Here is a 12,954-nt window from a genome sequence, read left to right on the forward strand (position 1 = left end):
CCGGCCTAGTCTTGGATCCCGACTTCTTTTGGGACTCGTGGGCTGGGTAGGCTTAGGAAAGGGTGCTTTGCATGGCCATGTGTCTCCTGGGACCCCTCACAGAAGCCGCTCCTGGACCCTGAACCTCCAACCACCCCGTTCATCTTAGGGGACCACCCCCCTCACAGCAGCTCGAGGCCACCCTAAGGGGCAGGAGCCCAGCTACTTCTGATACATTCGAGAAATCCAACCATCCTCCTCCGTGTGGTTGCAGTTGGGATACTTACACCCAACCTGAGTACCAGGTTTCTCAGCTTCTGTATACCCAATATTTAGACTAACTGGCTTCCCCCTCCCCCTTTCATGTTATAGGCAAAAGAAGGTTCCTCCCAGTGGCTAGGAGGATGCTCAGCTCCATTGCATAGGACAGAAATTGAGAGGGGAGAGGCATTATTTATTATTGGGTAGAACAGAAATTAAGAGGGGGAAAGGGAGAGAGAAAGATAGGCACCTACAGAGCTGCTTCACTTCGGGTGGGAGCTCGAACCCGGATCATTGCTCTTAGTATTATGTGCGTTCAACCGAGTGTATCACCGCCTGGCCCCCCCTAGGCTGGCTGGCTCATGGTTGTGGTGTGACACTGCTCCCCAATGTATAAGACCCTGTGCATTTTAGGATGTTCAGCAGCATTTCTTTTCTCTACACGCCAAGTGCCAGCAGTACTCTCCCATACAGGTTGTGACAACCAGCAATTTCATTTACTGGGCTTAAGATGCTCATAATAGTCATAGGGCCAAAAAGTAATGTTCTTAAAGCGAGGCTGCGGGTTCTTACATCAGATCTTCAAGAGAGACCAAGAGCGGGAGTCCGTCGGTAGTACAGCGGGTTAAGTGCACGTGGCGCAAAGGATCCTGGTTCGAGCCCCCGGCTCCCCACCTGCAGGATAGTCACTTTACAAGCAGTGAAGCAGGTCTGCAAGTATCTATCCTCCCCGCCCCACCCCCGTCTTCCCCTCCCCTCTCCATTTCTCTCTGTCCTATCCAACAACGATGACAACAATAATAACTACAACAATAAAACAATAAGGGCAACAAGAGAGAATATATTATTAAAAAAAGAGAGAGAGAGAGACGAAGAGCGCCCCCCCCCCACACACACACACACTGTGTTTTTGGGAAGTTAACCTCAGAGGCTATGAGATAAGACCTTGGCCCAAAAGGGACAGTTACCAAATATGGCAACCTGATATTGATATATTGGGTTAGACTAAAGATAGTAAATATTCTTGTACTCTACTTAAGGAAATTTTTCCAGAAGTTAAAAACCCAGCTCCATCCGGAAGACTAGATAACTTGATGGTCTTAAAAAACGCATACCGGTTCTTCCTGCTTGTTTTTTGCCTTCACGGCAAACAACAGAGCTTAAAGTCTGTTTCAAGAAAAGAAAACCCTGCACAATCTAGAATGACTAGCAACTTGGTGACCTCAAATTCCAAGCCTGTTTATCCCAAAACCTACCTTATGTTTTTCAATAAATTGATAATATAGAAGTTTCCAGCTCTTCCTACCGGTATTAATATTCTTTTTAATATGACATTTGTATTCTATTATTTTATGATATGTATGTATTTGATAGGCTATAGAGAGAAATTGAGAGGGGAAGGGGACATAGAAAGAAATGCACACCTGCAGCATTGCTCCACTGTTTATGAAGCTTCCCTCCTGCAGATGGGGGCTGGGGCTTTGAACCTGGATCCTTGTGCATGGTAATGTGTGCATCACTGCCCAGACCCTAAAATGTCTGTAAAGACACAGGAGGTAGATTTTAATAATGTTCTCCATTGCATTCTGGAGTACAATAAATATTCTTTCCCCTTCTTTGCAAAAGCTGGTATGAGGGCTGGGGAGATAGCATAGTGGCTATGCAAAAAACTTTGACACCTGAGGCTCCTAGGTTGCAGGTTCAATCCCATCACATTTTAAGCCAGAAATAAGCAGTGCTCTGGTAATTCTCTGTCTCATTAAAATTAAATATATATATATTAAAAGAAAAAAAAACTGGTATGACAGGTTTTTTTGTTTGGGTTTTTTTTTTTTTTTTTTTTTTTACTTTCTGTGGATCTTGGTGAGTGGCCCTCACTGGACTTCTTGGGCCAACTCTCAAAAGAGAACAAGTTTACAATGAAACCTGATCAAAACTGCCCAACCTATATTTGCCCCATTTCACCTTTTTACTGAACTAACATTAATTTAAAGCATTCTATTTAAACTTCTTTTATTGTGGAAGCTCTCACAGAGAAAATTTAAAGAAACCTTAGTGATAACATAATAATTTATTAATGTAATGACTCATTTAACCTGTGGATTTTGAATTTCAACTTGCTAATTTTTTGTAAAACTTGCAGTGTCTGTGTGTATATTTTTCTCAAACACTTGAAAATTGTACAAGTTCACTCCTGATACTAAATGCTGATGATGTAACTTAAAAATAATCTTTTTCCTATGTAACTATTATATCACCACACCAAATACAATTTATGATTCTCTACCATACAATCTAGATTCAGATTTTCCCAGTCATCCTCCAAAAGATCTTCATTATTTTCTAACTAGGTGCTAATCTAAAAATTCGGGATACTATTAAAAGGCAAAGTGGATTTATTTGGGACTAAAGAATTACAATTTGGGGTACAGAGATTCATGTAGAAGCCTAGAATTTGTCCTGAAAAGGATTAACTGAATTTTTTTATACATTTATTTTACCGATTACATGAGAAAGTTAAACATGAGACAGGGAGAAAAGTCACAACAATCTGGTACATGTAGTGCTGTGGATTCAACCACAAGCCTCATACATGTGAGCTCAGTATTCTAGCAGTGAAGCCATTTTCCCACTCACCAAGGTTTTTTATAAAATAAAAAAAGGTTAGAGGTAAGTGGGTAAAGAAAGGATTATTCTTGGGATTCAGGTGGTAGCGCAGCGGGTTAAGCACACATGGCACAAAGAACAAGGACTGGTCAGGATCCCTGTTCAAGCCCCCGGCTCCCCACCTGCAGGGGAGTTGCTTCACAGCTGGTAAAGCAGGTCTGCAGGTGTCTCTCTGTCTCTCTTCCTTTCTATCTCCCCCTTCTCTCTCAATTTCTCTCTGTCTCTATCCAATAACAAAGTTAAAAATATTTTTTTAAAAAAGGATTATTCTTATCAAGTTTAAGCTATTCTTTGTTGTTTATAATTGTTTACTGATTCTAGCCTCCAGCAAAAACTTCTCACTTTACTTGGGTTTTTTTTTATTATTATTATTTATAATACTGCTTTGTTCAAAAGAGATAGGTAATGCAATTTATAATGGTTGCCAGGCTCCATTTTAAAAGTTTCCACAAATGTAAATGTTTTCATATTCAGCATCTTTGGCACTTTTTTTCTTTATTGGGAGGATTAATGGTTTACAGTAAGTACAGTTGTCAGTACATGTGTAAAATTTCTCAGTTTTCTGCAAAACACCCCCAGCTTAGGTCCTCCTACCATCTTGCACCAGAACCTGGAAACTAGCCCCCCCAACACACCCCACTATCATTTACTTTGGTATAATACACCTCCTTTGGCACTTGTAATTGCATTCTATTCCAGTCCCCGGACTTTTTTTTTTTTTATGACTGATATTTTGAAGATACCAGATCTTGTACACTGTTCCATAAGATGGTGCTTATCTATTTCCTTCTGGTGTCGTATGCCTTGTCCCTTTCCCCCTCTGTCTCTTGTTAAGTGGAAGTTAATGCCTCATTAATGCATGACTAGCACTTTAAAATACGTTATTTTGGGAGTCAGGCGCTAGCGCAGTAGGTTAAGCACAGGTGGCGCAAAGCGCAAGGTCCAGAAGGATCCCGGTTCAAGCCCCCGGCTCCTCACCTACAGGGGAGTCGATTACAAGCAGTGAAGCAGGTCTGCAGGTGTCTGCCTTTCTCTCCCCATCTCTGTCTTCCCCTCCTCTCTCCATTTCTCTCTGTCCTAGCTAACGACAGCAAAAACAACAACAATAATTTATTTGTTTGTTTGTTTATTTTGAGCAGAGCACTGCTCAGCTCTGGCTTATGGTGGTTCAGGGCTTGAACTTGGGACTTTGAAGTCTCAGGAATGAGAGTCTCTTTGCATAACCATTATGTTATCTATACAGAAGCCAGACCTTCTACCTTCTGCAACCCTCAATGACCCTGGGTCCATGCTCCCAGAGGGATAGAGAATGGGAAAACTATCGGGGGAGGGGGTGGGATATGGAGATTGGGCGGTGGGAATTGTGTGGAGTTGTACTCCTCCTACCCTATGGTTTTGTTAATTAATCCTTTCTTAAATAAAAATAAATAAATAAATAAAAATAATAATAAAAAAAAAAAAAGAAAAGAAAACACAAGTCGAACCTGAAATGGAATTGGAGTATTACACCAAAGTAAAAGACTCTGGGGTGGGCGGGGAGAATACAGGTCCATGAAAAATGATGAATGAAATAGTGGGGGTTGTATTGTTAAATGGGAATCTGGGGAATGTTATGCATGTAAAAACTATTGTATTTACTGTTAATGTAAAGCATTAATTCCCCAATAATAAAAAAAAATGATAGAGGAGAAAAAAAAAAAAAGAAAGAAAACACAAGTCGAACCTGAAATGAAATTGGAGTATTATACCAAAGTAAAAGACTCTGGGGTGGGTGGGTGGGTTGGGAGAATACAGGTCCATGAAAGATGATGAATGACATAGTGGAGGTTGTATTGTTAAATGGGAATCTGGGGAATGTTATGCATGTACAAACTATTGTATTTACTGTTGAATGTAAAACATTAATTCCCCAATAAAGAAATAAATTAAAAAACAACAACAACAACAATAATAACCACAACAATGATAAAACAACAAGGACAACCAAAGGGGAAAAAATGGTCTCCAGGAGCAGTGGATTCGTGGTGCAGGCACTGAGCCCCGGCGATAACCCTGGAGGCAAAACAACAACAACAACAACAAAACGTTGTTAGTCACATATAATGCCGCAATGGGTATCTACTGTAAATATTTGCGACAGATAAAATTTCACAAACCTAGTGGAGGTTGAATAAAGAAAAAAAAAAATTTCACAAACCAAATAAACACAGGTTGAAAGGAATATTACTAGGACCCCAAAAGTCCCCCTGGTATACTCTTCCATTCACTAACCTTCACATCCCAAGAGTAATCACTACCCTGGCTCCTAAAGCCAATACATTGAATGTGTGTGTTTGTGTGTCTGTGTGTAATATAAATGTAACCACATAAGAAACACTTTTTAAAATCTGGAATCACTGGATATTTTGATAAATTCAGTCGTGTTCTTTCATGAATATAGTTCTTTCATGTCACTGAGCCTGAGTAGCTTATCTTAACCTCAGTGTTGCTGCTATTTAAGCCAGATAAGTCTTTGTTGTGGTGACACTGTGCTTCCCGAGTGACAGGCCCTATGCATTGCAGGTTCTTTGCAGCCTCCATGACATACTCTACATACAGGATGTCAGTAGCACTCTCTCCCATACTGGTTATGACAACCAAAACTGTCTCTATGCTGTATGGACTCCCCCTTTTCCTTTTCCCTCCCTTCCTCTTTCTCTATCCCTTCCTTCTTCCTTCTTCTCTTCCTTCTTCCCTTTCTCTTTCTTGTTTCTTTCTTTCTTCCTTTCTTTCTTTGTTCTCTCTTTCATAGAGAGCGAGAGGCATAGAGAGAGAGGAGAGACACCTGTAGCACTGCTTCTCTACTTATGAAGCTTCACCCCCACAGGTGAGGGCCTTGTGCATGGGAATGCGTGCCCTGTGCCAAGTGAGCCATCATCACTCAGTTGCTATGTACCCACTTAAAAAATATAAATAAAGACCACAACAAGGCTTCCACAACAAGGGCAACAAAGGGGGGGAAATGGCCTCCAGGAGTGGTGGATTCATGGTGCAGGAACTAAGCCCCAGCAATAACCCTGGAGGCAAATAAAATAAAATAAAAATAAAAAATAGAGATTTTCTTTTCATGCAAGAGAGATAGAAGCCAAAGCACTACACAGCTTTGGCATGTGGGGGTGTCACAGGTTGAATCTAAAAACTCTGAGACCTTAGGCACTATCCTCTCAGTCCCCCCATTCTGTTCTTGGTGGGTATGTGGGTGGTCTCCAATTTGGTGCTTATCTTAATAATGCTGCCATGAACATGCCTGGAACATAGATAAATAGATACATACGCATTTGGCTGAGTTGTTTATCCTTCCACATGGGATGGATGGATGGGTAGATGAATGGATGATGGTACATAGCGTGGAACCTAGGAATTGATTTGTTGGGACCATATTTTATTTCTAGTAGATACTACTAAATCATTTTCCAAAGTGGTTTATATCTCCTAGGAAAGCTATTTAAAAGAGCCCATGATACTTCTCATCCTCACCAACATGTTTTTTTGTCTCATCATTACTAGTGTCACTTCATTTCCCTGGTGACTGACATGCATTTATTGGCCATTGAACTGACCTTCAAGAAGTGCTTCCTCTGCGCCGCTTCCAGACCTCGCTGCTCAGCGATGACATCACAGTTCACAGGTAATGCAATAGTGGCGGGCATGCAGAGGTGCTGGTTGCAGTCCCTTGAAGTCAAACAAGTTCTCCAAGGTATGAGCCCTGGCCTTGTCATTCCCATTTTAATGAGCTGGACTGCCCTAACCACAGTGAGATCCAACTGGATGTTTCAAAGCTGTGTGGGACCATTTGCAGGGGTGTTGCCAGCCCAATGTTCCAGTGGGGAGAAGAACAGGAATCAAATGAGGAAGGCAACCAAGTTGGGGTGGGGTTAGGCTATTGTTGGTCTGCTTCTAAATTCTGCTTCTAAGACCCCTTCTGTTTCATTGGTTTAATCCCCCCTGCTTAACACTGTATTCTATTTACATAACCACTGTTAACTAAGCACCACCCTGCCTCCAGGGCATTTGTTTAACGCTCACTGTTTTGCACGCTTTTTCCTTCTCCCAACCCCCTATCCTACATACATCCTCTTCGGACCTGACTCTTCCGTCTCAGGATATATAAGGACAGGATTGTGATTAGAGATAGCTTATATTGTGCTTCGTTCCACATGAATAAAGACTGAACTGCGTACCACTCAGCCATGAGTCCCTGGTTGTCTCTCTCTCCCGCCCGTGAAGCTAGCCCCGCATAATGGTGCCTGAACAGGGACTGGCAGGCTATGAATACAGAAGGGAAGGAGGAAAAAGTCTAGTGCTTGAGGTCATGAAACATGAGGTATAATAAAACCCATTTATTTACCAGAGATGAGACTGCAGGTAGGTGGCATGGCAGTGAAGTGAGTGGACAGTCATAATCAGGCTACACAGAGCACGGGGCCCAGGCTGGGGGTAGAATGGAACTTTATTTCTGTGCTAGCTTCCGCTGATGCCCTAGAAAGACTTCCCCAAAAGGCAGGAGAAGTTTCAAGCGAAGACTTTCATGAACTCTATCAGGCGTGGGTCTTTATAGAGTTTTTCCTCTAGAGCCAAGTACTTCAATGGGGCCAGCTCCTTGTGCCTGAAATGAGAGGGAAGGACAAGAGGGGATGAAGGGCTATAAAGCTGGTGGCTTTCCAGGCTCCTAGTGGGTCCTCCTGCCTCCTCACCGATTGAGCCGCTGTTCCAGGATCCGGATGCGGAACATGGCCTGGGAGCAGTAGCTTAGATACAGGTCCTCGTCCTCAGCCGTCAGGGTCACCTGGTTCTCCTGGTACCACTGCTGCTTCTTCTGTAGCTCCTGGGTCTCCTGCAGGCATGGGGCAGTGGGGAGGTTGAGGGGTAGAGAGTAGGAGGGAGATGAGGGCTGACCCTCTCCCAGACTGCAGGATGCAACCCCATGAATCACCAGATAACCCCCAAAGTGTGCCTACCTACCCCAATTCATGCAAGCCTGAGGAGAGACAGGGGTGCTAAATTATCTTGGGCCATCAGGGCGGGTGTAGACAGCATATGGTTATGCAAAAAGACTCTCATGCCTGAGGTTCCAATATCCCAGGTTCAATCCCCCACACCACCATAAGCCAGAGCTAAGCAGTGCTCTGGTAAAAAAGAAAGAAAGAAAAGAAAGAAAGAAAGAAAGAGAAAAAGGAGAAATATATATATATATATATATATATATATATATCTCAGACCATCCCTCCCTCCCTATTCTACCACCTACCCTTTTCATCTGTTACTTACCTATTCATCCCTCCATCTGTCTTTCCTTCTACTGTCTTGCCCATCCATTCTCTTGTCCCTCCAGCTACCCATTCATTTACCTATTCATCCTCCTGCCCCATCCATCCATCTTTCCAGAATGAGGAAACACACTTTAGTTGTTTGGAAACTCAAAGCACACACACTCCTCCCACCCCTCACTAGTCCCTCACAGCCTGTGAGATGGTGAGGAGGTAAACCCCAACACCCTTTTCTGGATGGCGATGCTGAAATCTCCCTTCCCTGGCCATGGCCGCACCTTCTCGAAACGGGCCTGGATGAGGTTGGCCTTGTCAATGAGCCGCTGCTTGAAGTCACTGAGACACTCATCCTTGAGGCGCAAGGCCTGCCAACGTGTCATCTTCTCACCCGGGGGCAACTGGGCCAAGAAGGGAGCCAGGTAGTCCAGCTGGGCCTCCACCTGCCGCAGGTGTTCCTCGTGCAGCACACGCTCCTGTGGAAGTGTGGGTGTGGGGGTGCCAGCCAGGTCAGTGGGGCTGCAGAGACTCCCCCAAGCCCCACTGTCTCTGTATAACCCCATAACTCCACAATATCAGCTCTCAGATCCAGTGGTGCTTTGTATCCCACAAAAGCCAGCCTCACATCAAAATACATGTTTCCTTATACCTGTGGTTATTGGGGACAGCCAGTTCTGGGCCTTACACAAATTCATGTTTCTCTCCCTGAACTCAGCACATGCCTAACACTTTCTCAACACATGGTGCTAAAGGGTGGCCATTAACAGCACTAAATGGCGGTGCTAAATGGTGGATAAAACATTGGACTCTCAAGCCTGAGGTCCCTGGTTCAGTCCCTAGCACTGCATGCACTGGGGGAAATCTCTCCAACCCCCTCTTCAGTAAATGAATAAATAAATAAATTTAAAGGAACAAGCACTGTCAAATGCTGGCAGTAACTCCTCTCTTCTCTTTCACCCTGGGATCTCTATTGGTAGACACCCTCCCCCTTCTAAAGGGCTTCTGGATAGAACCCTTAATCATCCTCACCAGCCCATAGGCCCAGGGGAGAGGGGCAGAGAGCAGTCTGGGAAAAGCTGCCTGGGTCCAGGCCGGGAGGGATGCCCACCATGGCTTCTCGGTACTCCTTGCTCTTCTCGTTGCGCTTGGTGTCGTAGATGGAGATGGTCAGCGTGTGTGCCTCCTCCTCTTCCTCTCGCAGCTTCAGGATCTCCAGCACCTGGGGTGGGGAGTGGGGGGTAAGCCAGGGAGGGCCTGGTGAGGTCACCCTCCAGCCTGCCACCTGCCAGCCCCCTGCCACCCCAAGGGCCCCCACCTCCAGCTCAGATTCCCAGGCTTGATGTCTGGACTGCTTCTCTTCATTCTTCAGCTGAATCATGGTCTCGTACTGGTAAAGAAGCTTCTTGGTGTGCTCCATGGGCTCCACCTGGGGCAACGATAACCAAGGGGGACATAGGTGGTGACGGTGGGGGTGAGGGGTAGACTCTGCAGCCCGGTCCCTGCCATTTCCTAGTTGTGTGAGCCCAGAAAAATTGCTTAACTTCTCTGAGCCTCCAGGACCTTATCCACAAGAATACAGGAAACAGTGCACAAAGAACTGAAGGCACAGAAGGAACTGAGGACTTGGCAGTGCCAGGCCCAGTGAAGCTGGGGTGACTGTCCCTTCCAGTGTTGCTGACTGGATCTGGCCTTTGCTGTACTCAGGGCTGGGGGTGTGTGTGGGAGGGATGGATCAGGGGGGCAATGAGCCCGCTAGATTGCTTTCTTGGTGGCAAGGAGACAATATTTATGTCCTTATTACTTAATTTTGGCCACCAGGGTTATCACTGGGGCTCAGTACCAGCACTACAATGTCACCGTTCTGGTGGCCATTTCCACCCCCACCCCCTTTCTAGTTTTTTTTTAAATAAGGTTGGAGGCAGAGAGAGATAGATGAGCCTAAAGTTCTGCTCCACCACTTGTGTTCTCTCTGCCATGGGGATCAGGGCTTGAACCTGGGTCTTTGCACATGGTACTGTGTATGTTCTAGTTGGTGGGCAGGCAGCCCCCACACTACCTCCACCTTCTCTAAAATCTTCCACCTCACCAAGGGGGAAGATTTTAGAGAAGATGCAAAGAGAAGCATGCACAGAATAAAGCTCATTTCCAGAATAAAGTTCATTTCCCCCCAAAGGATAGTGGTGAGTTTCTAGGTGGGAAATCCTAGCTTCCCTGACCAACTGGGAGCATGGGCCAGCCAGAGGAGGCTAGTCCCTTCCCCTGGTGGCCCACCCTGCCCGCCAGGCCCAGCCACCTCGAAGCTGATGCACATGTCTGGCGTCATGATGATCTTGTTGCCCTTGCTGTCCACCTCGGTGCGCCGCAGGAACTCGCGCTTGGACGCAGTGATGTGGTCGTCCCGGCAGTGGTAGCGCAGCTGGATGCGCTCTTCCGGGATCAGGAACACACGCTCCGCCACGTCCTCATCCGCAGATTTCTCTGGATTGCGGAAGAATCGCTCTGTGATTTTCTGGGGTGGGGTTGGGGAGAGGGTGGCAGAGCACACACAGGAGTGAGGAAAGGAGCGTCTGGGCTCAGCCTGAAGCAAAGGATGCCCCGGGGTCGGGAAGTAGGGGGCGGGGCTGCGTCATTTGGAGCAGCCCCTCTAGACTACGGCTCTTGTGCCCCTACCCACACACATACTTCTAGCGGTAGTCCATCCACTCCAGCACCATCTCCTGTAGGCTCCCCCATGAGTGTCTGCTTGCCAACCCATAGACGGGGAGCTCACCACCTGTCCTAGCTGTCTGCTCCAGCCCTAGACAGCCCTTCCTTCTAGAGTGAGTGTCTTTGGAATGTACCTTGAGCACAGCTGCCTCCAAATTTATAATGACATGAAGAGGGTGAGCACAATGTAGGTGACTTCTCCTATCTACCTGCTATATCGCTCTGTAGTTTGGTTTGTTTAAGTTTTAAAAAATATATATTATTTTTTAAATTTGATAGGACATAGAGAAATTGAGAAAGGAAGAAGAGAAAGGGGTATAGGGAGCCAGGTAAAGGGAGACAACTACAGCACTGTTTCACCACTTGTGAAGTTTCCCCCTGAAGGTGAGGGGGGGGACCAAGGCATTGAACCTGGATCCTTGCACATGGTAATATGTGCACTCTACCAGGTGCACCGCCTCCCAGCCCCTGTCAGTGGCTTTAAAAAAGAATTAAAAATCAAACCTGGCTGGGTGGGTGGGACAAACGGTTAGAAAGGACATTCATGACTGAGTTTTGAGGTCCCAGGTTCAGCCCATGGCACTACCAAAAACGGGAGCTGAGCAGTGTTCCAGTAAAAAAAAAAAAAAAATGCCTGTTGTTACATGAAGTACCCAAGAGATGCGATCCTGAGACTTGAGTATTCTACTGATGTATCTCTAGATTTGCTAAATCTTTTGTGCAAAATGTGTACTCTTCTACTAGTAAAGAATTTAACACTTCCTGGGTGTAGTGACCAAGACCCAGTCTGCCGGCATTGGAATTCAGTGTTGGGTGAGACTCCTGGCTCATAGTTAAGTGTTCAGGAAAGGCCGCTGGGGAAGTGTGCCACTTCAGAGTCAGGGCTTTCCTATCTGGATATAGACAGGGATCACTTACCACCACGGGTCTTGGGTTTGATTCTGGGCTGTTGAGAGGCAGCTTCTTGACTCGGGGCCCAAAATTGATGTGGCGGTAGGAGAGGAAGTCAGAGCGCCCAAGGAAGTGCTCTGTCATTGTCTTGGGGGTCTCCTCCCGCTTGATTAGACCATCCACACGTGCCGATTCATAGAACTCCATGGCACGGTCCATCTCAGGCTGCATGGATTTGTAGGAGTGCACTGTGGCGGGAGGCAGGATTGGGAGGAGGGTGAGCACAGAGCCCATCTGGGGGTGGAAAGGGGTGGGGTGGGGTGGGGTGAGGAGGCGCACCAGGGAGAAGGCAGGACCCCAGACACCCATGGGTGAGTACTCCACTAATAATCAGCCCTCATCTACTGGGGGTTCAGGCTGATTCTGAGTTATTACAAACACCAGGTTGTTACAACCACATCGCATTTTTAAAACCCGCCTCTTATTTGCTCAGGGCAAATTCTCTACAAGAATTGCTGTTCAACCCCACCTGTAGGGGGGAAGCTTCACAAGTAGTGAAGCAGTGTTGCAGGTGTCTCTCTCTCCCTCTCTATCATCCTTCTTCTCAATTTCACTAACAACAACAACAAAAAAAAAAAACACCAAGAATTGCTGATCAAATCTGGAGAACTCTCAGAAGGCTAGAAATGGACCTACTCTATGACCCTGCAATTCCTCTCTTGGGGTATATCCTAAGGAACCAAACACATTCATCCAAAAAGATTTGTGTATACCTATGTTCATAGCAGCACAATTTGTAATAGCTAAAACCTAGGTGTCCAATGACAGATGGGTATCTGATTAAGTTGTGGTCTATATATAACATGGAATACTACTCAGTTATTAAAAATGGTGATTTCCCCTTCTTTTACCTCATCTTGTATGGAGCTTGAAGGAATAGTGTTCAGTGAGATAAGCCAGAAAGAGAAGGATGAATATGAGGTGACACACATACACAGAAGTTGAAAAATAGGAACAGAAAGGAAAACGTAAAGCAGAACTTGGACTGGCTGTGCTGTATTGCACCAAAGCAAAAGACTCTGGGGGATGGTGGGAGAGTGTTCAGGTCCTGGAGCATGATGTTGGAGGAGGATGTAGGTGTCGGGCT

The 12,954-nt window shown here is 45.6% G+C and overlaps 1 protein-coding gene across 4 annotated transcripts in view; it reads right to left on the reverse strand.

The window, feature by feature from the left end:
• Positions 1-7,378: 7,378 nt before the first annotated feature.
• Positions 7,379-12,954, reverse strand: part of DRC7 (dynein regulatory complex subunit 7) — a 30,941-nt gene continuing 25,365 nt past the window's right edge. For all 4 annotated transcript variants that reach the window (XM_060185479.1, XM_060185480.1, XM_060185478.1 and 1 more), the window contains 7 exons: positions 11,835-12,055; positions 10,504-10,719; positions 9,526-9,636; positions 9,319-9,429; positions 8,492-8,686; positions 7,641-7,780; positions 7,379-7,552 (listed from right to left, as the gene is read on the reverse strand). In XM_060185479.1, the coding sequence (XP_060041462.1) occupies positions 7,459-7,552; positions 7,641-7,780; positions 8,492-8,686; positions 9,319-9,429; positions 9,526-9,636; positions 10,504-10,719; positions 11,835-12,055 (1,088 nt within the window). In that variant the 3' untranslated portion in view covers positions 7,379-7,458. The remainder of the gene's footprint in view (positions 7,553-7,640; positions 7,781-8,491; positions 8,687-9,318; positions 9,430-9,525; positions 9,637-10,503; positions 10,720-11,834; positions 12,056-12,954) is intronic.

The sequence above is a fragment of the Erinaceus europaeus genome, chromosome 2 (assembly GCF_950295315.1).
Source record: "Erinaceus europaeus chromosome 2, mEriEur2.1, whole genome shotgun sequence".
In the NCBI taxonomy this organism is placed as follows: Eukaryota; Metazoa; Chordata; class Mammalia; order Eulipotyphla; family Erinaceidae; genus Erinaceus; species Erinaceus europaeus.